The sequence below is a fragment of the Pinus tabuliformis genome, chromosome 8 (genome assembly GCF_031772625.1).
Source record: "Pinus tabuliformis cultivar Carrire ecotype Pingquan chromosome 8, CPIR1, whole genome shotgun sequence".
Classification (NCBI taxonomy): domain Eukaryota; kingdom Viridiplantae; phylum Streptophyta; class Pinopsida; order Pinales; family Pinaceae; genus Pinus; species Pinus tabuliformis.
Genome location: NC_142294.1, coordinates 308,020,072 through 308,046,989, shown reverse-complemented (window position 1 = coordinate 308,046,989; position 26,918 = coordinate 308,020,072). Strand labels below are relative to the sequence as shown.

Here is a 26,918-nt window from a genome sequence, read left to right as displayed (position 1 = left end):
AAGGTATCTACAAAGAATTGAGCAAATGGGAGAAGGTAAATGGCCTAAAGTTATCTTCAATGAATGAATGAGTGAAAGAAAGAAATCATGGATGAGACAAAACAACAAATGGATGCAAAAAATGGAATATTTACCTCAATGCATGTCCCACAAATAGCAAGGATTTAAAGAGTTTTGTTATGGAGAAGTTTCGTAAGTGTATATGGGGAAAAGAGTTGGGTAGAAAGAAGAAGTACTATGTTCAAGAATTCAACCCCACTTGTGATCTCCAACAAAAAGAGTACATTGGAGCTAGCATTCCATGAAGAGCAAAGATTCTTATTGCTCAATTAAGAACTAACTCGCATCAACTACGGTGCGAAAATAGGTTGGTGGAAAAGACCTAAAGAAGCTTGGGAAGAACGAGTGTGTATTTTTTGCACTTCTGGGGCAATGGAATCAGAAAAACATTTCATTTTGGAATGTGATGCTATCATAGACATCAAAGACAATTACAACAGTATGTTAACATCAGTTCCTTGGCATTGTTTTTTGAGTGAGGGGACTGCTAGAAGGTTGGGTCAGCTCATCATTATTTTGAATAATAAGAGCATTAAATTGCAAAAGGCAAAAACAGGGAAGCTAGTGGTCCCATAGACTATATCTAGTCTCGTGGACGTTAAAAATTTCATTCATTCATTAATTTTTTTCCAAAGAAATGGTATGCAAGTTTTATGTAAAAAGAAAGGTGCAATGTAACACAAAACTATTACATTTTTTAAAAACGTCAATATTCTTTTCTAGTTTGAGGTTGAACAAGGAGGCTCAATCCAAACCCTTAAGTGATTACATCATGAAACAAAAATTTCAGCCCCATTCCAACTAAATTTTTCCCAAAATACTCCTAAGATCAAAATACATGTACATTCTGTTTTCTATTACATCTGATTTAATTTTGATTAACTAGTAATTTTCCTTGCTCCAAATATTTTTTCCTTTCTTCCCCACTTTAATCCTATTCATTTGATATAACAATTTAATTTTTAATTATATTTTAATTTAATTATTTATTTTATCTTTTTGCTATTTAATTGTTTTATGTTTTTGCCTAGTATTTAATATATATATTTTTAATTAATTTTATATAAAATTAGATAAAAATCCATTGAAATTACAAATCTAAAATATACCATATATAATAAATTAAAATATTAAAATGTTAAATTTATTTATACATTTACCTAATAAAAAATTATAATAATTTCGAAAAGTAATATATGGAAATTATTTAAAAAATAATCACAAAATAATTAAACGGTAACTTAATCCTGCTTCGAGAAGTGTTGTGATTCCAAACTTAATCCTGCCTCCGTAACCATTTGGTGTTGTAATTCCATGCATTACATATTTCGGGGCCAAATGGAAGTCTATTTTTGCCCACCAACACGAAGTTGATAAATTGACTCGTACCCAAATGTAAACTTAGCTTCAGGTTTTTGTCTTTTGTTCTTTTTCTTTATTTATGGAACACATTTCATGAAAAGAGTTTAACATTGGATAAGAATATCGTATCGTGGAGGATCGCGGTTGACAGACAGGCAGACAAACATGAGAATGAATGTGGGTGTGAGTGGCAATGCCATGCTCAGCGTTCTCAATGCTGCACGCCCAATTTTGGTGGCTCCTTTCAACAACCTTCGTACAGCAAAGAAAGTTCCATCTGTTCCAAGTGCTCTGTTGGGCAGGAGAGTTGCGGCACTGAATTTGGCGTTGCTTCCCTCAATGTTCACGCTCACTTGTCTACCTTCACCATCCAAAGCAAATACCGACTATCAGTCCCCACAAGATGATGAAGAAGAAGAAAGAGTAGTGCTTCTTTTCAAGGTTCATTTGCCTTGACATCTATCACTTAATTCTCTGCTTAAATGCATACACTTTTTTATTAGTCATTTAATTAAAAACATTGTCTGCTTTTGACGATCACAAAAAAATTGTCTCATCCGAGGTGCCATTTTTCTATGTTTGAGAATCTGGAATCAAATTCTTAGAACTAGTCGTTATTTAAATATCAATTTATCCGATAGTTCAGGTTTTAATTTCAAATTCAGTTCAACAACACTATTTAAAACCATTACAATTATATACTCATATACATGTTTATTGACGAGAATGCCGAAAATAGAACTTGAATGAAGAGAATAACACTCCATTTGCAATTCAAATATTCATAGCATAGTTAATGCTTATCATTAACAAATTTACCTGAATGTCAGGTGGGCTGTATATAATGTACATAAAATAATATATTGGCTGTACGCATATTTGCTAGATGGAGTTTACTCGGGGCTATGCTGAACCAAAAGAGTAGGGTTCGTATATGGAATATCCCATAGGGAAATTACCTTTAGGCTTTGAAAAGAACATATGACAAATTGAACCAATATCACTGTATTTCTTCTGATATCAAACATGGAGGATATTAAATACACAAGTGTATGTTACCCACCAAAAGTGGGTAACCCATAGGGGAATTTTCTTCCTACATTTGTCTTCAGTCGGCAGCCAGCAGCCCTTGACAACCACCAGTGTAACTGATATATTGTGCCATTTGATCTCCATTAAATGAGCCAGTAATATGTCCCCTTGCTCATCTGTCGAGAGCGTATGTTTGAAGGTGGGCCATCCAATCCTAAAGGTGTGTTTTTCATTGTGCAATTAGGTGCTTATGCATGTTTTTTTTTTGGGCATGGATCATTGTGTGACTTGGAAGAAGGAAGGGTTTGATTATAGTCTTGTTTCCTCACCTTAAATGGGGGGGGGGGTTAATCCTTAATCTTAGTCCCATGGGATCTCCCCTATTGGCTTATAGCTTCAGGAAGGGCACTACTAGGGAAACCCTAATTTTGGTAGCACGGTCTTGTTTTCCCATTTCACATTTTTCACTCCCCTCTGCACATTACAAGCCCTGTTTCATCATCTTCCTTCTCTGGGTTCACATGACCACTGGGTCTACAGGGCTCTGGTACACCCCTTCTTTTTGTCCACATGTTTGGGACCAACCCATGACCCATGCACATCCCAAGTCCTAGTGGGCCATGAACTGCTCCACCTTAAGGGGGTAATAACTACTTATATCATACACAACATGCTCTCACTACTTGGAGCCCCGAACAACAATACAAAGAAAAATAAAAAAAAGACAAAAGGAAAATGAAAAAGGGTGAAAAAACAAAGGCCAGGGTAACTCATATATCCACAATTGCTCCCTCCTACATCTATACACCTAAATATATGGACATCCCTCATAGTTACCACCATTGAACCCATGGCATTTGGCCTTGAGACCCCTGTGTCCCTATCCACCTCATCATTATTCACATGACCTCTATCACTTGAAGGATGTACCTTGGACCTGTCTTTCCCCTTAGGGGTTGGGAACACCTAATAGGGTTGTTTATTAACCACTCCTACCTAGGGAGGTAACACTATTACATGCTCTAAACCCCAAATTTTGAATGAAATCCTTTATGAAGTCTCATTTGTGCCCTTGATTAACAAGCTTGTTCACTTAGATGCACTAATGAATTATTACACATGATGGTGAGGAAGTACATTGGATCTTATATGTAATTAGCAGGTGGTTTCATCATGGGTTGGGCAACTTAATTAGGGCCCAAGCCCACCAGAGGATCATATTGACATTTGTAGGGGATGTGTTGAGAGCCATGGGACTCCATCATGTGTTTGAGCATTATTTCATGCCATGGGCACCCTCAGCACCTTCAATAGTTTGTTCATTGCCCCACATTATTCGCGAGATGATGCACTTGGACTAGCATGACCCAACTGACTTAGCATGATTAGGGCAACTGATCTAAGGCCCAGAGGAGCTTTGTCTCACCCTTGAGACATGGGAGGGAAGGCATCATCATCAGAGTCCACATTTGGAGTAGTTTACATACTTATCTTTCATCAAGAGACCCATGAGACCAACAAATGTGCCACAAACCCCCTTTGGGGACCCACATGATGACTTACATGATGTTACAAGAGTGACGCAGATCTCGACCTTTACTATTTGATGGTAGATGGTGAACCACTCTTCGTAGTATTGTATGTGGATGACCTCTTCTTGACTGGGTCATCAGGGCCCATAGAGGACTACAAGAGAAACCTGGCAGCATAATTTGACATGAAGCATTTGGGACTAATGCATTATTTCCTAGGCTTGGAAGTTTGGCAGAAAGGCGCACAGATCTTCCTTGGTCAAGGGAGATATGCTACAGAGATCCTGAAGAGGTTCAAGATGTAGGACTGTCGGCAAATGTCTACACCTATGATTACAAATTGGAGGAAGATAGATGCATTAGAGGACGAGGATGTTGACCCAACCTTGTATAGATAGCTTATTGATTCCCTTATATATCTGGTCAATACTAGGCCAGATATGGTGGGGTTGAAGAGAGTGTACTAGACAACAACGAGGCACATTCTGAGGTATTTTCGCAACATAGTTGAGTATGGATTGAGATATACTCAAGGTGATGGTGTCAAACTATGTGGATTCACAAATGTAGATTGGGCACGCAGTTTAGTGGATAGGAAGAGTAGATCAAGGTGTTGTTTCAACGTTGGATTAGGGGTTGTATCTTGGTGTAGCAGGAAGCAAAAGTTCGTGGCACTGAGCTCTGTAGAATAGAGTACATAGCAGCCAGCAAAACCACATGCAAAGCTATATTGCTTCTGAAGCTGCTAGTAAGCTTGTTCAGTCAGAAGTTGGAGGTGACCAATATCTACTGTGATAATTAGAGTTGCATCAGGCTCTTTGAAAATCCAATGTTTCATGATAGGTCGAAACACATAGACATTCGATACCACTTCATCAGAGATTGTGTGTAGCGTGGAGCAGTCCAGCTACAACATGTTCCCACAGAAGAACAAGTTGCAGATATACTCACAAAAGCTCTAGGGAGAGCTAAGTTCGTTTATTTCAGAGAACAAATGGGTATAGTGGAGAACCCTTTTCAGTAGCAAGAGGATCAGTGTTAGAGAGCGCAGTCAGATCTTGAGAGATAGTGCAAAGAACTGGTTGTAGTTAGTACTAGAGGGGCATAGAGACAATTGTAGCACAAAAAGTTACTCAGTAGATAGTGTAGAGACTAGTTGCATTTAGAGACTCAGGGGATAGTTGCGGAGCCTGTACAGAGACACAGTTGATTCGTAGATCAGTTCTTAGTTGCAGTAGTTGCAGTAGCAACAATAGCATGAGACCAAATGCAACACAAGAGTGTTGGAAGCAGTGTAGGGAGTTGCAGAGCAGTGTCAGGCTTCAGCAACAGCTAGATGCAAGATGGTTCAGCTACAGGATTAGCAGATGAATCAGAGTATGCGCAGTGTTGATAAACAGTGAGAGCTAGTTGTATCATAATCGTCAGACATCAGCAACGTGAAGGGAGATGTTATGAGAGAACACCTTCCTTGCTAAGAGGGAGTGTTAGTTTTTGTAGCATCGAACAAGTGTTTTAGTCTCGATTTGTGTTAGAGGCTAAGGAACACAAGATCTCCAAAACCCAGAAAATGTTTTAGGAGAAAACACCTAGATGTGAAAATTCCTAAACCTGGAATCCCTACTGTAGCAAATTAATGTTACTTCTCTTACTTGTTAATCCATACAAGTTATTTACTGTGTTCTACGGTAAATATCGAAGTAAATACAAATGAAACATTCACTATATAAAATAATATGTCGAAGCAAGAAACTGAACGGGAAAAAGATACAACACAATGACAGTTATTTTTGGACAAATATCCCCAGAAAAACACAATGCGGGAAAACCTGTTCAACAACTCTGAGGGTTTTATTATTATGTAGTATTAAATCTGAGTACAATTCGTTGGAAGCCCAACTGGTTAACCGATATAGAGGGAAAATGGACAAAACAAATAGTGAGATGATCTCACCCTGTCACTGGAAGAATCTGACCCTGATCTCGCTAGAAGGAGGCTCTGTGTCACGCCCCTACACCTGCGGTAGTCTTCCAACCGCTTATAGCGAGGTGCGGCACTACCAATCGCTTTCTTTTCACCAATACTTATGATTGTAGACTACGCCTAACATTCCACTTATCCTACTTAGTTTGTGTTTCGCAACTAAGTATTATTAATGTGTTCCTTTATACAAGTGAAAGCCCATAACATTCACATAAACAACATTATACAAGAGAAATGCACAACAGTATAAAGGGAGGGGCAACTCCCTGCAATATGAGTCTGCCCGAATCAATATATTATACAATCTTCACTTTTACAAAGTACAAGTTAAATCTTGGGAAACCCCAAATTTACACTTAGCCAATTTTCACAACTTCGGCAAACTTGGTTGCCCAGCTCGTCAGCGCCTCCGCACGGTCGCCGCATGACTCACCAACCCTTCGTTCACCTCATCGCACGATCGTGTTGTTTGCCCAACTTGGGCGCGCCTCGTCATAACCAAGTCGCCACACACGGGCGCCTCCGCACGAGTCACACCTCCGTTCACAATCTCAACACTTCACCGTTTCACTGTACACAACTTCCGCGTTTGCCTTTGCACGACGGGCGGGCGCTCACCCGAGCTGCCCAAGAACCCGTGCACAACCACCCAACCGCACAACCGCACACAACCGGGCGTTCACGCCTTCACCCGTGCGCCTTCGCACAACCGGGCGCCCTCGCCTTCACCCGTGCACGCCTTGCACAACCGGGCGCCCACGCCTTACCCGTGCACGCCTTACTTTGACTGACCTTCGTTTAGACTTGTGCATTCAAGAGACTTGCCCAAGACTTGGGCGCATATCCATCTGCGCCCTCTTCTCCACGCACTTCTCCTTGAAGACTTGCTTTTCGAATGATGATCTTTCGTTCCAAACTCATCGCATATATAGAAGGTGCGTTGGGAAAGTCTTGGCTGCCCAGCCGACTTGCCAACACCCTATACCTCCATCACAAAACGCCCTCCAACCATGTCGGCCTTCGTTCTAACGCGTTGTAAGCATAGGTCGGCCTGTGGGTGTACTCCATCCATGCTCCCACGCCTATAAACATGTCTCGCCCTTCCTCCATGCGTTATTATCACATAACCTTCGTGCACTTCGGTTAGGACTCGCACTTCGCACCTTCGTTCACTGTCGAACTTGGTCGCACTTCATCCGGCGGGCGTGCCAAGGACCGTAGGTCCTTACATCCTCCTCCACCTGAAGTCGTTGTCGTCCTCGACAACATGCCATCCTGGTAGCCATCCACCAAGATCATCAACAACTGTCTCATCCATGATGTCAACTCCTCCACATACTGCAACCATCCCTGCAACATATGTAGAACCACTGTCTCCATCATGTCTCGTCCCGGCAACCATCTGTCACCAAGATCACCATACCAAGGTATACACCCCATCGGTATGTCATACATCGGAAATCATCTCAATCCATGATCATCAACCGCTCTGTCACAATCTCCACATGCTGCTCCCCATCGTGGAAGGCTGGCCCCTCCATCTCAAGCTACATGCTTCCTGCAACATCTCGTGTCGACCTCATCATGTGTCGTCCTCATGTGAACTGCTATCATGATACTCCAACATAATGCTAACACATCTCTGTACATGCTGGCCCCCATGTCTGAACTAGTCGGGTGATCAGTCCAACTATCACGCTCAAACCATGAGAATGCACTTCCTCATGCCACCATCAGTTGTTTCTCAGAACATCCCGTCACATCCTCAACTCGATCAAGAATCCATCTCCATACAAGTGTAAGCCATGCTCAGGTCCATGAAGTAGTCCTCATCTCATCTGCAACATGCTGTCCATGATGTTTGGTACCAATGTGCTGCCTGAAATCAGCCACATCTATCCCAACATCATCATCCATATGTGTGCCTCCTCAACATGAAGAGACCATCTCATCAAACTTCGACTCTCGATGTGCCACATCCAGGTCCATGAAGCAACCTCCATCATATCTGCAATGTGCCATCCCTCAAGTCTGTCATAGAAACAAGTATACACCTATCTCATCTATCCATGTGCTGCCCATGATCATAGATCAATCAGCTCCCATGTGTCAAAAGTGGTTGAGTCTCGGCTCAACCCATGCCCAAGTGTTGCCACCAAGGCATCATCATCATTGTAACTCCATCACTCCAAAGTGTCTCATATCGATCCTCCACATCAAGTCACTCTTTCAAGCCATTCCCATACATGTACTTGAAAGTATGCACCCCATCCTGCATCAAAGTCTCTGACCTCAGCTCCCTAATGCATCAGATCCTCTAAGTCCACCATATATGAAGTCCCCAAAAGTCACAACAATCTCATGTCATCATGAGCTCCATGAGTCATCTCCAACCAACACCTCAGCAAGCATACAAGTCTCGGCCCAAAGGTCTCTGCAAGATGCCTTAGCTCTCCATGTAGTAGGAATGCTCCATAGCCTGCTCACAACTCCATCCAAGTCCATGGCCTTGTTGTACATAAGTGCACAATCTCTCCATCGGCTCACAAATAAAACATCTCCATGTCACATCAGCAATTCCATTTGCACAACATCCCTGCCTTGGCACTCATTGGATGCCCATAAGTGACACCTCTACAAGTGCTCCTGCACAATGTCCCTGCATAAGACTGCCATGCTCCATGTCTCCAACCTGATGTCCATGACTAAGTTGCCCATGTAGTCCAACCAAGTAGACCCATCACAACAATCGGTCATCCTCATCCAAGTCTGCAATCTTCAGTCTAGTGAACTCGGTCACCCAACCATATCATCATCATCACGAGTCCCTTCCATCATAGCTCCCCCACTAAAGGTTCCACCAAGACTATCTCTTGGTCTCGACCATGAGAAGTCCACCCAAGCATCATCATACCTCAAGTGTGTGCCCTCCAATCTGTCCATGAGTCATGCCGGGCACTTAGCCAATTCTCCATGTGGCTAAAGCATGACCCAATCCTCCACAACGATCATCATGTTCCTCCCTTGTCACGGGCCTTTGTACCTTCTACCATAAGGTCACAAAAAACCCCAACAAGTCCTGTAACAGTCAACAATCCTTGCTTCTCCATACAAGGTCTCATCATAGTCATCCATGGTAAGATCCTCCATAGCATCGGCAAACTGACTTTGCTCTTCCCTGCGTACGGTTCATCTCCCAACTGCTCAAGTGAAACACAAGTATCAATAGTACTTACATCATCATCATGAGGTTCCTCCATGTGAGTATCCTCATCCATCCATGTCTGCAAACTGCACGATCCTGGTCCAACTTGATCAATCTCAAGTTCATCCTCCATCATTGTCACATCTGCAACATCCTCAATCATCACGGCTTCCTCTTCCTTGTTAGCACAATCTGCAACTTCATCTTGCTCCATTGTCCAACCAAGTTGAAGAAGTTCGTCTTCAACATTCTTTTCCAAGACCTCAAGCTTATCTCGAATCCGGGGGTTCTCTTCTTTCATCCGCTTCAACCTGTATAAGGTAAGCAAGAGCTTCCCTTCACATTCTTCCAAACCTGCCATGCCTTGTCGTTCAGCTTGGTCCAAGCACTAAGCTTCACCTCTGCGAAATCTGTTTCACCGTTCACCTGAATCACCCTGATATTCCCCCTGTTACCTGCAAAACTTGAACTCCCTTTCAAGTCTTCGGTCTTCGTAGAATCAGCTCCTTGATTCAGTCCACCAGCTCCAACCATGAGCTCTGATACCACCTTTCACGAAGTGCGGGTGTGTATCAGCTTCAATGCTCCAACACTAGCACCAACTCCCCGGCACTAGCTCTGATACCACCTGTTACGCCCCTACACCTGCGGTAGTCTTCCAACCGCTTATAGCGAGGTGCGGCACTACCAATCGTTTTCTTTTCACCAATACTTATGATTGTAGACTACGCTTAACATTCCACTTATCCTACTTAGTTTGTGTTTCGCAACCAAGTATTATTAATGTGTTCCTTTATACAAGTGAAAGCCCATAACATTCACATAAACAACATTATACAAGAGAAATGCACAACAGTATAAGGGGAGGGGCAACTCCCTGCAATATGAGTCTGCCCGAATCAATATATTATACAATCTTCACTTTTACAAAGTACAAGTTAAATCTTGGGAAACCCCAAATTTACACTTAGCCAATTTTCACAACTTCGGCAAACTCGGTTGCCTAGCTCGTCGGCACCTCCGCACGGTCGCCGCACGACTCACCAACCCTTCGTTCACCTCATCGCACGATTGTGTTGTTTGCCCAACTTGGGCGCGCCTTGTCATAACCAAGTCGCCACACACGGGCGCCTTCGCACGAGTCACACCTCCATTCACAATCTCAACACTTCACCGTTTCACCGTACACAACTTCCGCGTTTGCCTCTGCACGACGGGCGGGCGCTCACCCGAGCTACCCAAGAACCCATGCACAACCACCCAACCGCACAACCGTACACAACTGGGCGTTCACGCCTTCACCTGTGCGCCTTCGCACAACCGGGCGCCCTCGCCTTCACCCGTGCACGCCTTGCACAACCGGGCGCCCACGCCTTACCCGTGCACGCCTTACTTCGACCGGCCTTCGTTTAGACTTGTGCGTTCAAGAGACCTGCCCAAGACTTGGGCGCATATCCATCTGCGCCTTCCTCTTTTCTGCGCCCTCTTCTCCACGCACTTCTCCTTGAAGACTTGCTTGTCGAATGATGATCTTTCGTTCCAAACTCATCGCATATATATAAGGTGCGTTGGGCAAGTCTTGGCTGCCCAGCCGACTTGCCAACGCCCTATACCTCCATCGCAAAACGCCCTCCAACCATGTCGGCCTTCGTTCTAACGCGTTGTAAGCATAGGTTGGCCCGTGGGTGTACTCCATCCATGCTCCCACGCCTATAAACATGTCTCGCCCTTCCTCCATGCGTTATTATCACATAACCTTCGCGCACTTCGGTTAGGACTCGCACTTCGCACCTTCGTTCACTGTCGAACTTGGTCGCACTTCATCCGGCGGGCGTGCCAAGGACCCCAGGTCCTTACACTCTGTGTCCTCAGCATTTGTGCAGATCTGCGTCAACCCTACGCAGCCTCTGCGTCACCTCAGCTGGGGACTGTGCTGCTCTTCCTCTAGATCCTCTGTTGCCTAGAAACTTCGATTTCCAGCCTCCCGGTCTCACACCGGCTCCGGGCTTCTGAAACTCGATTTCCTTAGCAGGAATTCGATCTTCCTCTAAGTTTTGCGCTGCCACTGCGTCAGCTTTGCGTGGGCCAGCGTCAGTCTCTCTCTGGACATCGTTTTGCCCTCCTTGCCTTGTACTCTCCGGCCCAGGAAAACTTCTCTCTTTCAGATACTATCTCTGCCCCTCACTGCAAAAGATCATTATCGAAAATCTCTCCGGCAACTGCTCTACTTCAAAAAGTTGAACTTCTGATCTCTCCTCTATGTGTTCTCCAAGTGCCCCTCAAGCCTCCTCTTATATCTTTATGTTGGACAACCAACGACCCAAATTAACTTCTAATCAATGGCTTAGATCATTTTGGCTTGTTCCTCGTCTTATTCCAGAAGTTACACCCATAGTTAGATTAATAGCCTTTAATTATTTTAATTTCCTAAGTTTAGACTTAGGGTCCCATTAAAAATAATTAATTATTTTAATAAAACTATCTCCGGGTTGAATTTCCCAAAATGATTTCTGGGTATTGAAGAATACATGTGTCTAAGCCTTCCTGCAAAATTTGAGACTTAGAGCACATCTGATGCTACCAGAAATCAACACTCCCTCTTAGTGAGGAATTTGCTCTAGCAATGCAACTTGCTGAAGCATCACTCTGTTTTGTAACATCTACTTCTCTGCTGCTGATGTTTGACATCCTGTCCATCAACTACTATGCAAACACTGCATTTGTATTGCTGCTAACCCTGCCACTGTCAGCACTACATCCATACTGCAACTCCCTCTCAATTCTGCATCTGTGCCACTGCTGGCACTGGCACTGCCCACTGCATCTGCACTGCAACCTTCTCCAATTGCTGCTGCTACTGCAGCAACAACGGAAAAGCATCCCAAATTACTGAACTGGTGTTCAATATGATGCATCTCGCTGCTGGAGTCTGACTGCTGCTAGTCTCTACGCTGACCGTCTGAATCCTCTGCACTACTGCTGACCTCTGCTCTGTGCCCTCTATACTGCTGCTAACTTTGCTTTGTGCTGCTAAGTCTCTGGCGCTACTAGCCACTGCAACTGTCACTCCTACACTCCTTTGCATCAACTGGCCCAGTCCATCCTACTACCTCTGTTCTAGGCTCCTGTAGCAAGGAATTGATCTAAGAGGTGGGCTCCTCAAGGATCTTGCCCATCTGTAGCTCTTTCGAACTATAACTCTAAATCAGCCCACCTTCCTCCTGGAGGTATCTCGGCTGTCATGGCAAACTCATCTTCTTCGATCTTCGCGGCTACAACCTTCAGATCATGCTTCTCATCTTTGTTCTTCTTCTTGGGAGAACATTGTGTTGCGTAGTGACCGAGTTTACCACACCTGAATCATTTGATCTTTGAAACGTCCTTTTTCTACCTTCGTTGCTCCGACTGCCCCTTGGATGCGATGGTTGCATTCTCTTCCTCCTCCTTGGGCTTCGACCCACTGTTGCTGCTTCCATCAAGTTTACACTTGACCAAGTCCCTCCTCAGCTCCTCTTGCTTAAGAGCTGCCCATATCTAATCCCAGTTTGGCAAAGTCGCCCTGCTCAGGATGCTCTGGACAAAGACTTGCCACTCCTCTGAGACTAAGTTGAGGTCCAGTCTAACCATCTCGGAACCTTGAGGTGTTGACCCCACAACTGCCAATTCATCTCGGGTTTCCTAAAGCTTCGTGAGGAGCAAAACAATGTGTTCCCCCTTTTGCATCTGCGTAGATCTCATTTTCTGCTCCAAGTAAATCTTCCGTTGCTCGGAAGATCCTCGATACAACGTCGACAATGCATCCCACATCTCCTTGGAAATGTTTCTACCAGCTATGTGACAGACTATATGATGCTTCACTTAGTCAAGGATCATTCTTTTTGTCTTCTCCATTTCTCCCTTGTACTTCTTGAGCTGATCTGGATCTGTGGGTTTAGCTACCACGCTGTCAACGTATACTTTGAGAAAATGCTCATCCAAAAGGCATGACATCCTTGCCTTCCATATCACATAGTTGGATGTCCCATCCAACCTGTCTTGATCTCTCAGTCCACTGGCTGCCATCTCTGCCAAATAGAAACGTTGAATAGCCTCCTCTCTTCTCTGCGCAGTACTGGACTGGCCTACGCACTCCCTTTTGGAGCTTTTAGATCTGCCCCTCTCCGCTGCTGCTCAGCTAGTGAGAATTCAGACTCCTTGGCTGGAAGTCCTCTGAGGAAGAATTCCCTCAACACGTCTCTCTTCCCTTTGACGTCTTTTTGCCTAGTAACTGCCTGCAGAAAACTACGTCCCACCATAAAAACCTCTTTTCGCTGAAGCTTCTGTTGCGCTGTTCCCTCTGCCGCTGACATATTTCGATCTGTAAATCTTACCTCTTTGTCGACTCACTCAGAGAGAGATTTACCACAAAAATCTAGCCCTCTTGGCATGAATTGCTCAAACCCTCTAGGGATTCAAATTGCTGCCCCTACAGGAATTTTGAATTCCTTTCTTCCTTTAGCGCTGGGTCTTCCAGCTTTGTTCTTCTTGCTTCACCTGCACCTTCGATACCATGTGAAAATTCTTAAACCCGTAATCCCTACTGCAACAAATTGATGTTACTTCTCCTACTTGTTAATCCATACAAATTATTTACTATGTTCTACGATAAATATTGAAGTAAATACAACTGCAACATTCACTATTTAAAATAATATACTGAAACAAGAAACTGAACGGGAAAAAGATACAACACAATGACACAGTTATTTTTGGACAAATGTCCCCGGAAAAACCCAATGTGGGAAAACTGGTGCAGCAACTCTGAGGGTTTTATTATTATGCAGTAGTAAATCTGAGTACAATTCGTTGGAAGCCCAACTAGCTATCCGATACAGAGAGAAACTGGACAAAACAAATAGTGAGATGATCTCACCCTGTCACTGGAAGAATCTGACCTTGATCTTGCTGGAAGGAGGCTCTGCGTCCCTTCTGCGTTAGCCTCTACACAGATCTGCATCAACCCTACACAGTCTCTGTGTCACCTCAGCTGGGGACTGTGCTGGTCTTCCTCTGGATCTTTTGCTGCCCAAAAACTTCGATTTCCAGCCTCCCGGTCTCACACTCAGGCTCTCGACTTCTGAAACTCGATTTCCTTAGCAGGAATTCGATCTTCCTCTAGGTTCTGTGCTGCCACTGCATCAGCTTTGCGTGGGCCAGCATCAGCCTCTCCCTGGACGTTGTTTTTCCCTCTGCCTTATACTCTTCGGCAGAAGAAAACTTCCCTCTTCCGGATACTATCTCTGCCCCTCGCTGCAAAAGATCACTATCGAAAATCTCTTCGGCAGTGGCTCTGCTTCAAAAAATCGAACTTCTGATCTCTCCTCTGTGTGTTCTCCAAGTGCCCCTCAACTTTCAAGCCTCTTCTTATATCTTTATGTTGGACAAACAACGACCCAGATTAACTTCTAATCAATGGCTTGATCCTCGTCTTCTTCTAGAAGTTACACCCACAGTTAGATTAATAGCCTTTATTTATTTTAATTTCCTAAGTTTAGACTTAGTGTCCCATTAAAAAAATTAATTATTCTAATAAAACTATCTCCGGGTGGAATTTCCCAAAACTTTGGAGAATACATGTGTCTAAGCCTCCTTGCAAAATTTGAGACTTAGAGCACATCCGATGCTACCAGAAATCAACAAGACAACTCAATTAAGTTAATTGATCAATAATTAAAAAATCCCTAAGTCTAACCTAGGAAAATTGATTAATTAACAAAAATTAATTGAGAAAGATCGAGAAAGCTTTAGAGACTCACATGGATCGAGTCTAAGATGATCTTAGCTGTTGATAATGATTTCATCATTGTCGTTGGTGCTCCAACAAGAGATTACAAGAGTAGGTCAATGGGGATGGAGATAGACACACTTGAGCACATCAAGCAAGAGGGAGAGCGAGTTCCTTGGGCAGATTGAGCTATCCAGTGCAATGATTCAGTAGGAAGAAGAGCACGAGCTAGAGCACAGTGAGAGGGAGCAATAGAGAAAAATTCCGGAGGAATTTCTTAGTGATTTCTAGTTCCAGAGAGCCAACAGAGAGGAGGTCGAAATGTTTTATAGAGAAGCCATCCAGGTGGTGCGAGTTAGCTAGATTAGCAGAACAAATTGTTGGGAAGAGGTTAGATGAGCTTCCAGAGGCCGGGAAGTCATTCTGGAAGACAACAAAAAATTCCGGTGGCAGGAGAAGGCTATACGACTAGTTTAGGAGCAGTTCCAGAGGTCGTACGAACTACACAGACCAGGAGTGCGAGCAACCAGTTTGGCAGTGCGAGCAGGCCAAAGGGAGGCTCAGTGATTTTGCAGAAGCGAGAAATTTTCCCCAAATTATTTTGCCGAGATTTTGCTAGAGGATTGCTAGTTTGGCATCCAAATATTGTACTCAAATTTTACTGCTGCATAATAATAAAATAAATCTTCATTTGCTGCACTGGTTTTCCCTTCGTGGTTTTTCCGGGGACTATCATCCAAAAATATTGGTGTCATTTTTATTATGTGTGCATCCATTTTCTCAGTTCCAGTTTATTTTCTGCAGCCTAATTTTATTGTGAAGAATTGTAGCAGTGTTGCGGGGGAGCGCGCCCCCCCCTTCGAACCCGCTCCCGAAGTGCGCTCCGGGCGGGAGCGGCTCGGGAGCGCGCTCCCAAAATCGCTCCCGTAAAAAAATTTGCGCTCCCTGGTCTGTTAGGGAGCAACTCAGGGAGCGATCGCTCCCGCGCTCCCGGAGCGATTTTTAATGCCCGGGAGCGATCGCTCCCTGGTCGCTCTCGGGCATTAAAAATCGCTCTGGGAGCAAATCGAGCCGGGCCAGGAGCCCCGAAAAAATTAAAAAATTTAGAATTTTTTTTTTTGTTTTATAAGGCCAATGGGCCAAAAAACATTCATTATTACTTCATTGAGCAAGTTTGGAGCTGGAGCAAGAGCATTGGAGCGAAGAGCAAGTGCTGAGGAGCGAGGAGCAACTGTCAAGGAGCGAGGAGCAAGCCTGCAGAGGTAAGTAACTTAGTAATCTAGTTAGTTTAGCTGGTTAGGTAGTTAATTTAGTTGATTTAATTTAGTTGTTTGAGTTTAACTGTTTAAAAATCATGTATTTAAATTAAATTAATAAATTAAATTAATTAATCCCAATAAATTAAATTAATTTGCAGATTCAAGACTCAAAACCCTACAAACATCAAACACCATGGACCTGGCGATATTTATTGGCATTTTCCTCTTCCTGGTCCCTTTTATGGTTATTATGGTGCTGGAGATTAGGAAATGGAGGGGGCCCCAAACTGAAGAGGGGGATGAAGAAGCCGGAGAAAGTCAAATGGGTGAAAACCCCAGTGAGGAGGAGGTGGAGGAGGGTGAACATGACCCTCAAAAAACTAAACAAGACCAAACTCCATTGTGGAAATATGTTCACAGGGCTGAAACAGGGAGAGGGGGTGGAACCACTAAATTTCATTGCCCCCATTGCAACACTGATTACACAGGTTCATACACCCGTGCTAGAAGACACCTCTGCGGGAAAAGGCCATGGGATGGAGAGAAACAAATAGGAATCAAAACTTGTGCAACGGTGTCAACAGCAGATAGAGCCAAATACATAAAGGAAGAGTAGGACGCCCAATACAGAACAAAAAGATCAAGGGGTTTCTTTGAACCAAGCTCACAATCACAAAGAACTCCTTCAACATCCTCCCAAGGCAGTGGATATGGACATGGAGGCACAGGGTCATCATCTTTAAGGCGTAGAACCATATCAGATTTCCTTGATGAGGGGTGTAGGAATGATGTGGATTCAAAAGTTTACAGGTTCCTCTATGCATGTGGGATACCATTCAATGTTCTACGCTCACCTTATTGGCACGAAATGGTTTCTGCCATAAATGATGCCCCTAAAGGATACAAGAGCCCTGGGTATGACAAGGCAAGAACTGTTGGCCTTGATCATGAAAAAGCAAAAATATCACATTCTTTGAATAAAATGACAAGTTCTTGGACTGACAATGGGGTGTCCATTGTATCTGATGGATGGACAAATGTAAAAGGCAAGCCATTGATAAGTGTTCTTGCTGTGTCTGTTAGTGGTCCCATCTTTCTAGTTGCACATGATTACTGAGACAAGTTCAAGACCGCTATCAACATTGCAGAAGCATTACTTGAAACAATTGAGCGTATTGGCCCATACAATGTCATCCAAGTCATCATTGATAATGCTCCTAATTGTAAGGCAGCGGGAGCAATTATTGAGGATAAATACCCGAACATATTTTGGTCTGGATGTTTGGTTCACACATTGAACCTTCTGTTGCATGATATTGTCAAAAACAAAAATGAACAATACCAATGGATTGGTGATTTGTACAAGAAAGGAAAACAAATGATAAAATTTATTACAAATCATAGCAATACCCATGGCCTTTTCCGCAGTCACTCGAGATTGGAGTTGCTGAAGATTGCGAGGACTAGATTTGGTAGCTATTACCTCACCTTCAGGCGCCTTTTGAAGGTAAGAGAGGCATTAGCTAGCATGGTATCAAGTCCACATTGGCAGGTGTTAAAGGAAAGGGCTACAAATGTAGCTGACATGGCAGGTTTTGAAACGGTGGAGGAGGCCGCTCTTGATGGGCAGTTTTGGACAACTGTGAGGCAGGTATTGGATTTCACCAAGCCAATTTATCACATGATTCGGTTTGCAGATACAGACAAACCAGTGATTGGCGAGGTGTATGAGCAAATGGATACCATGTTGGGGGAAATAAAAGACATTGTTCATAATAGAGATCCCAACTTGTACAAACTGATTCATGATTGTGTGTGTGAACGGTGGAATAGGCTTAACCTTCCACTACATTGCTTGGCGTATATCCTTACGCCAAAATACTACTCTACATCTTGGTTGGGCCAACCTGCAGCAGGGGGTGGGGTTAGGACCAAACCCCATTTAGATCAAGAGGTAACTAAAGGATATCTGGAAGCATTAGAAAAGTTGGTGCCTGACAGGGAGGAATGTGCAGCTGTGCGCCTTGAAATAGGCAGATACTTCAGTGGCACTGGTTTGTATGGTAACTTCCATGCAATGGACGACAAAGATAAATTTGATTCTCTCACATGGTGGGAAACATATGGCGGCCACGGACTTTTGCCAAAATTGGCAAAAAAAGTTCTTTCACAGGTTGTAAATTCTTCTTCTGCAGAGAGGTGTTGGAGCACCTACAGTTATATACATAATGTGAAAAGAAATAGACTCAATGAAAACCGAGCAGAAAGCTTGGTTTATGTGCACTACAACTTGAGGTTGTTGAGTCATTACTGTGATCGGGCTAATGAGGATCCCACATATAAAATTTGGGACAATCACCCAGAGGACGACAATTTGGAGGATGGCATTGTACATATTGAAGAACTAGAAGAGGAACTTGTAAGGGATGAAAATGAAGCAGCTGCAGCAGCCATGCCACCTCCACCTCCACCATCCAGTAGCAGTGCTCGAGGTCCGAGTCTTGTTCCTTTGCTGTCGCCACCTCCATCTACACCCTCGCGTGGAGGTTCTAGTTCTGGTCGTCGGTTTGTGCGGGAGACTCCTAGAAGACCACCACGACCTGCTTATACTCCTGGAGACTCTCGTGGCAAGGGCCACATGTAGATTTACAGTTTACTTGTCTTTTTTAGTTTCTATTAGACTTTAGTTTTCATAACTGTTGAGTTTTGAGTCCTTGACTCTTGACTCTTGACTCTTTCATATCATTATGATATTTTTTGTAAACATTATATCACTGTGACAATGAAAATTTGAAGTTTGAAGTTGGGCCTTGGCAATTATAACTCATTGGTAATGATTGTGAATTATGAATATGATGCTTTGTGAAAGACTAAAGTTGTTTCATTTCATCTCATTATTCATGTTTCATTTTATAAATTTTTAACATTTCATATCATGTTAACAGTTAGAAGTTAGGACTTAGAAATATCTTCGATATTACTTCTTGTAATGGTTAAACTTAGCTTACAAGTACAACTTTGGTGATCAATGATGATAAATGTTATTGAATTTTCAATTCTGAAAGCTTGAAGTTGAAACTTTAATATTGAATTTGATGAATCATGATTTATAAGACTCAATATGTTGCAGTTGTAATATGTATTTTACTAACTTGTGGACATGGTTGATGACGATTATAATTTCTAGATGATTGATGTGATATGGTTCAATGATCAATTTATGTTTTTTTTATGTCTATTTCATCATTCTACATGTTTTTGTTGACATCTATGTATCAAAAATTAAAAAATATAAAAAATATATATATTTTTAAAAAATCGCTCCTGGATTCGCTCCCAAACCAGGAGCTTCTGAAAATGGTCGCTCCCGCTCCCGTTTTCGCTCCCGCTCCCCGCTCCCCGCTCCCGCTCCCGCTCCCAAGTAACATTGAATTGTAGTGTAATTTATTCGTTATTTGCCGTAGCAAATAAACTGGTAATTAATCAGTTAGAAGAATAAATTTCCTGTTGCTGCAATTTAAGGAAATTTCACAAATCACAAGTGCAAGCCTCATGTAACATGAAGGCCCAGGGGTAACAGGTACATTAATAAAAATTACTTTCAATTTTAATATCTTGTATTGTTCTATATGCTCCTACCCATTAATGATATTTTTTAGAGTTTATGCTTATTCTTAAATTAGAGAGCCCCCACATTTTAAAATCCAGATACTATTCTTTTTGTTTTTGTTTTTTTTCCAAATATGGTGTTCATATTGCTTGTTAGGACTTGTTTTGGAGTGTGTTTTCTACATAATTACCCTTTGGTTGATTTTATTTGCAGATGTACACATTTTTCTCATTATTGATTAAGTTCTGTATTTTTTGATTCTTGAATAGTAGGAGACAACGAGATCAGTTGTGTCTATCAAGGATATTGAAGTGCCAAATCCGAAGACAGTTAGCCAGTCATCAACATCAGAAGTAGCAGAAGCAATAGAGGAAGGCACAGGTTCAGGCTTTGTTTGGGACAAGCTAGGTCATATTGTATGGTCTCTTCTTTTCATACTGGTGGTTCTGCATGTATCATTCATTTTTAAATTTTTACTTTTTAGGATAGCTACTGTTATTACCAGTGAACAGGCTACATACTAGCATGTCTATCTCCAATTTATTAGTATTCTCGTCTTTAGATTGATTCTCAAATCAAACTTTTTGTTTATCTTTTACTTATTTTGTCACTCCATGGAGTCCACTTCATAACCATTCTGAACCCAATGTTCTATATTGATAAGGATTTCTGTTGATGTACAAGGCAACAGGTTACAAATTATCACGTTGTTGCTAAACTGGCTTCAGATACAACAGGTCGGCAAAAGTGTGAGGTTTGCAGATACCAGATGTTTTGAAACTTTAGAGTATCTTCTTGTTTGTATTACCCTGCAGCATCACGTGATCTAAGTTTGATACTTTAAAGTTTTGTTTTCACTCCTTTCCATTTTGGATGCATAGGTATCACTTCTAGATACAGATGGCAATGCAATTGTGAAGGACGGACAACTGGTTGGCATTGATGCTGCACATGATTTAGCTGTTTTGAAGGTATTTGCCTTTGGTCCTAAACTTGCCTTTCTTTTCAAGATTGTTTTGGAGTTTGCTGATAAGATTTTGTTTCCATTTTAAGGTCGATGTTCCAGAGAAGTATCTTAAGCCAATCATGCTTGGTAGTTCCCAAAGTTTACGAGTAGGACAGAGCTGCTTTGCCATTGGAAATCCCTATGGATATGATCACACACTAACAACAGGGGTATATCTTTGTCCCTGCTCATAATTTAGAAATATATTAGAAGCACAACTTTCTGGCAAAACGCATATATTGCTATTCATTTTCAATATATAACACATATATATCTTCATAGGGATCCCTGAGGCTGTTGCTATATGGTGATTATGAAATGAAATTTGCAAACTAATAGTAGGTTTTATCCTCGCAGAGCATGAGGACAGGTTATCTCATTTATAAGAGATAAGCTGTATGTGGAAGCATGTAAAATGAATATCCATTAATATGCTCATAGCTAATTTTGGCTTAGACATGGAATAGAACATGCTTTCAGATAAAAAAATGTTTAGTAGCTTTTACATCTCAACAACTTGGCATTCATCAGAGGATTGTAGATGCTAAAATGTAGTCTGCTGCAATTACTATCCAAATTAAACTCATAGTGAATGTTCCTAACTTCAAGATTCAACGATAATGGGAAATAAGAGTGATGCATGCACATTGCAGACAACTCTTTGCCCGCTAACAATTTAGTCTACATACTATAGTTATAAACTTAGAATAACTAGAAAGCTCGCCCAGTATAGTTCTTACATGTTATTAATAGCTTAATGACATTTCCTACAAACTCTGAACTTCCTATTGTTGTCTTGTATAAAATACCTCAATAAGAAATTAGCAAACTAAAATATAAACATTGCTATCAATATTCATGAGGTTGAACATTTTATGGTTGGTAACAAGATTCATACATTCAGTTTTTGGTGGGAAAGACATGCAAAAGATGTACAAGCTACAACCTCTTAATTAAGTAAGATAATTAGAAATTTTAGTAATGTCCTCAAGTGGCCAAAGAATATGTCAATGGGACTAGATATTACAACTTATCACAAACATAAAGTATGTGAAATTTCTTTGATTGCAGTTACTGGGTATTATTATCCTAACTTATGTAGTTTATTTGTCTTTTGTAAATTAATTTACACCAAATAACAAAGAATCCATTACTACAATTTTCACAAATAAAAATGTTGTGAAAAATAAAATACTGGAACTGAGAAAATAATGTACACACAATAAATCTGACACCAATATTTTGGACAAAATGCCCTTGGGAAAAACCCCGAAGGGAAAACTAGTGCAACAAATGAGGTTTTATTATTATCACTCTTCAACAATTTGAGAGTACAATGATTTGCTTGCCTAATACTAACAAAGATTCAAAAAACACTGATCTCCAATGCTAAAATAATCTGGAGATTCAAAATCTCCTCTGCAAACCAACTCGGCCTCCTCTTAGCCACTCTCACTTCCTCTTGGCACTCATACTTTCTGCTTGAAATGCACACTACTGGCTGAGGATAATTCGCACAACCCTGGGAACCCTTCCCTACAAGTCATTCTGCCTCCAGCACTAATCTTGGCCCACTCGCTCTGCCTCCGGAAGATAGATCTAGCTCTAGCTGTCTGAAATGAGATCCTTTGCAACATGCACTGTTAAAATTGCTACTCGAACTAGCTGAATACGACCTCCCTTTGCAAATAAATCGACCTCCTTCTTGCCTCTGGAAACTAGAAATCACTGCAATTTTTTTGGAGAAAATTTCCTCCCAAATCTCTGCTGAAACCTCGCTGCTCTATGTCTCCCTAGTTTCAACTACACCCTCACTAAATCACTTCAACTGGGTAGTCGAATTGCTCAAATGTCTAGTGTCTTCTTCGAACCCCATCGACTTTCTCTTATAATCTCCCATTCGGCAATGAACGACCATGATCACATCTCAGTCGATGGCTAAGATCATCTTGACTCCTTCAAGTGACTTTTCCGGAAGTCTCTAGAGCAAAATCGATTTTTCTCTATTAATCTGATATAATTAACTAGTTTTCCTAAGTTAGAATTAGGAAATATTTAATTATTGATCAATTAATCTAATTGATGTGTTTCTAAGGCTTTTCTTGTGAAACATTTTCTAGGTTTTGAAGATCTCGTGTTCCTTAGCCTCTTAGACACTATAGAGACTAGACCACCTGTTTGCTGCTACCAAAAACGAACACTCCCTCTTAGGGGCGAAGGTGTTCTCCACTACTCTCGTCTTATCCTTGAAGTAGACAAACTTGTGAAAATTTCAAAATAGAAATCCTACTGCAGTGATAAATGTTATTTCTTATACTTATTAACTCATAAATAAGTTATTCACAGTGCTCTTACGGTGAATATCAAAATAAATTCTACTGCAGTCTTCAGAAATAAAATTCTGAAAGCGAATGCAATAACAATACAAGAATAACCACAATGACACAATTATTTTTGGACAATCGTCCCCAGAAAAACCCAATGTGGGAAAACCAGTGCAGCAGATGAGGGCTTCTTTATTATTCTCCAACAAAAATCCCTTGTACAATATACAACCAACATAACAGTAGTGAGAAAATTTACAGACGATTCCTGACAAATCTCTGATCCAGGAGAAGTGCTCGTCAGCCCTCTAAATCCCTCTACATCACTTTTCCTCACGCTGGCCCAGTGTTAGACTGTTCACGCAGTTCCAAAGTCACACTTCTGCGCTGGTTCTCCTTACTCTGCGTCTTCTTGCCTTGTAACTCTCGACTGATGTTGATGCCCTCTCTCTCTTTCTCACCTGCAACTCTCCCTCTGATTCGATTTTCTCTTGCTGAACTTCGACCAGTGAGAAAATCGATCTTACTCGGGTAACTGAGTATCTGCCTCTGGTGTGTTCTCCAAGTGCCCATCAAGCCTCCTCTTATAATCCTCTCGTTGATCAGTCAACGACCTAGATTAGATCCGAATCAATGGCTAGGATCATATTGACTTGATATCTGCCTTCTTCTAGAATTTTCACCCGCAGTTTAGATTGATACCCATTAATTATTTTAATTTCGTAAGTTGAGACTTAGGGTCCCATTAAAAATAATTAATTATTTTAATAAAACTGTCTCCGGGTGAAATTTCCCAAAACAATTTCTGGGTATTGGAGAATGCATGTGTCTAAGCCTCCTCGCAAATTTTGAGACTTAGAGCACATCCGATGCTACCAGAAATCAACACTCCCTCTTAGCGAGGAATGTGCTATAGCAATGCAATTTACTGAAGCATCACCGTGTCTTCATAACATCGTCCTCTCCACTATTGATGTCTGACTTGCTGTTCATGAACTGCTGTGCAAATGCTGCATCTGTACTGCTGCTGACCCTGCCATTGTCAACACTGCATCCATACTGCAAATTTTTCTGAATTTCTACATCCGTGCTGCTGGTGGCACTACCACTGCCAACTGCCCCTCCACTGCAAACTGCTGCTGCTACTGAAACAAATTCTCTACCATACCCACGTGCTCTTTGAACTGAGTGAACTTAGCCCTTCCGAGAGCCTTTGTGAGTATGTCTGCTACCTGATCTCCTGTGGGGACATACTGTAGCTGTATAGCCCCACGCTGAACACAATCTCTGATAAAGTGACATCTGATATCTAAGTGTTTCGACTGATCATGAAATACTGGATTCTCAGAGAGTTTGATACAACTCTGATTATCACAGTAAACCCTGGTTGCTTCTATCCTTTTTCTGAACAAGCTCACAAGCAATTTTCTGAGCCATATAGCTTCGCATGTAGTTGTGTTGGCTGCCATATATTATGCTTCTGCTGAGCTCAAAGCTACTGATTTTTGCTTCCTGCTGCACCAAGCTATCATCCCTATTCCAACACTGAAGCAGTTCCCTGAGGTACTTTTTCGGTCTACTGAACTATTTGCCCAATATGCATCTGTGAACCCATTCAATCTGACGTCCTCCCCTCGGGAGTATTTCAACCCATATCTGACTGTTCCGCGTACATACCTAAGAATGTGTCTAGCTGCCGCCCAATGCACCCTTTTTGGTTTCACCATGAACTGACTAAGAGTGTTGACAACAAAACAGATGTCCGACCTAGTGTTGACCAGATACATGAGCGACCCAATGACGTGCCTGTACAAGGTGGGGTCTACTTCCTTGTCTCCCGATGCATCTATTTTCTTCCAGTTGGTGATCATGGGAGTAGCCATGGGTAGACAATCCTGCATTCTGAATCTCTTCAGAATTTTTGTAGCATATCTTCCTTGTCCAAGGAAGATCTCCCCATTTTTCTGCCAAACTTCCAATCCTAGAAAATAATGCATCAACCCCATGTTCTTCATGTCAAATTCAGCTTCAAGATTCTTCTTGCAATCCTGTATGAGCCTAGATGACCCAGTTAGGAACAAGTCATCTACATATAATACTAAAATAAGTGGCTCATTCTCTACCATCAAATAGTAGAGATTGGGATCAACATCACTCTTGACAAATCCCAACTAAATCAAGTAACTATCAATCCAACAATACCATGCTCTGGGTGCCTGCTTGAGCCCATACAAAGCTTTTTTTAATCTGCAAACATGAGTTCTCTTCTCATGAGTTTCAAAGCCTTCGGGCTGTTCTATATACACCTCATCTTCTATCACCCCGTTCAAGAATGTTGTCTTGACATCCATCTGGTGAATCTCCCATCCCATTTGCGCTGCGAGGGATATAACGAATCTGATAGAGGTGTATCGAGCAATTGGGGCAAAGGTCTCTTCATAGTCTATTCCTTCTTTCTAAGCATGCCCCTTTGCCACGAACCTAGCGTTGTACTTATCTATACTACCATTTGCAACATACTTGATCTTGTAGATCCATCGTGATCCTACAACTGATCTATCTTCTGGTCTAGGTACTACTTCCTAGACATCATTCGTCATGATAGAATTGTATTCTTCTACCATGGCATCCGCCCATACTTGGTCTTGAACAACTTCTGAAAGCTAGAGGGTTCTTCAACCTGAGCTACCAATGCATGATATTTGTCAGGTTGCCTATGCTGCCTTTTCTCAGTTCTAGGAGCTCCAACAAACTCCTCTGCGTCCCTCAGTGTTTGTTGTACTTCTCTGTTGGTTCTACCATTGGTGGTGGGAGGCTCAATCAACTCCTCCTGTTCGTGTTGTTCCATCTACTGAGAACTATCTGGATTTCCTCCTTCTGAGGAGATATTGGTATTGGTCATTGTACTCGATCCAGGTGTCTGTCCTCCTACCTGTCCTCCTTGCCGCCCCTGTTGCTCCTGGACTAGTGGAACATCTCCTAAATGATCTTCTACAGGCATCTCACGAGATTTTCTGAAAGCTTTATCCTCCATCAACTTTGCATCCGTCTTACTACAATCTTCTTGCTGCTAGGTATGTAGATTCTGTATGCCTTTGAGGTCTCGCTGTATCCTACGAGATACCCCTTTTCTATAGTCTGATCCAATTTACTAAGCTTCTCGTCTGGAATGTGATAATAAACCACGCTTCCGAATATCCTGAGATGACTGACTTCCGACTTCTTCCCTTTGAAGACCCCTTCGGGCATTTTCTTCCCCAATGCTCTATGAGGAGTTCTATTTTGGATATACACTGTTGTGTTGCAAGCTTCTGCCCATAGATACCTAGGTAGGTCTTGATCATACAACATAACTTTGGCTGCCCCAACAATAGTTCTATTTTTTCGTTCTGCTACTCCATTTTGCTCCGGATTATATGGAGTTGTCCACTCTCTTTTGATGCTTTCTTCTGCGCAAAAATTTGTGAAGTCTTTGTCTGTATATTCTCCACCATTATCTGAACACAATACCTTTATCTTTTTCCCTGTCATATTTTCAACAAGAGCTTTAAACTCTCAGAAACATCAAAGACCTCATCCATGGTCTTTAAGAAATAGATCCAGGTTTTTCTGGAGTGATCATCAATAAAGGTGACGAAGTATTCACCACGACTAAGAGCTCTTGTGGACATAGGACCACAGAAATCTAAGTGTTTCAATCCTCATACACATTCTGCTCTATTGTTACTTCTAGCAAAAACCGCTTTAGCGTACTTCCCTAGTACCCACCCTCTGTATAAG

General features: G+C 42.1%; 1 protein-coding gene across 1 annotated transcript in view; it reads left to right on the top strand.

The window, feature by feature from the left end:
* The first annotated feature begins 1,426 nt into the window (after positions 1-1,426).
* The window catches only part of DEG5 (DEGP protease 5), a 219,365-nt gene continuing 193,873 nt past the window's right edge, over positions 1,427-26,918 (top strand). The window contains exons 1-5 of the mRNA XM_089461370.1: positions 1,427-1,863; positions 20,081-20,224; positions 20,500-20,562; positions 20,690-20,779; positions 20,862-20,984. Of these exons, the coding sequence (XP_089317496.1) occupies positions 1,588-1,863; positions 20,081-20,224; positions 20,500-20,562; positions 20,690-20,779; positions 20,862-20,984 (696 nt within the window). The 5' untranslated portion in view covers positions 1,427-1,587. The remainder of the gene's footprint in view (positions 1,864-20,080; positions 20,225-20,499; positions 20,563-20,689; positions 20,780-20,861; positions 20,985-26,918) is intronic.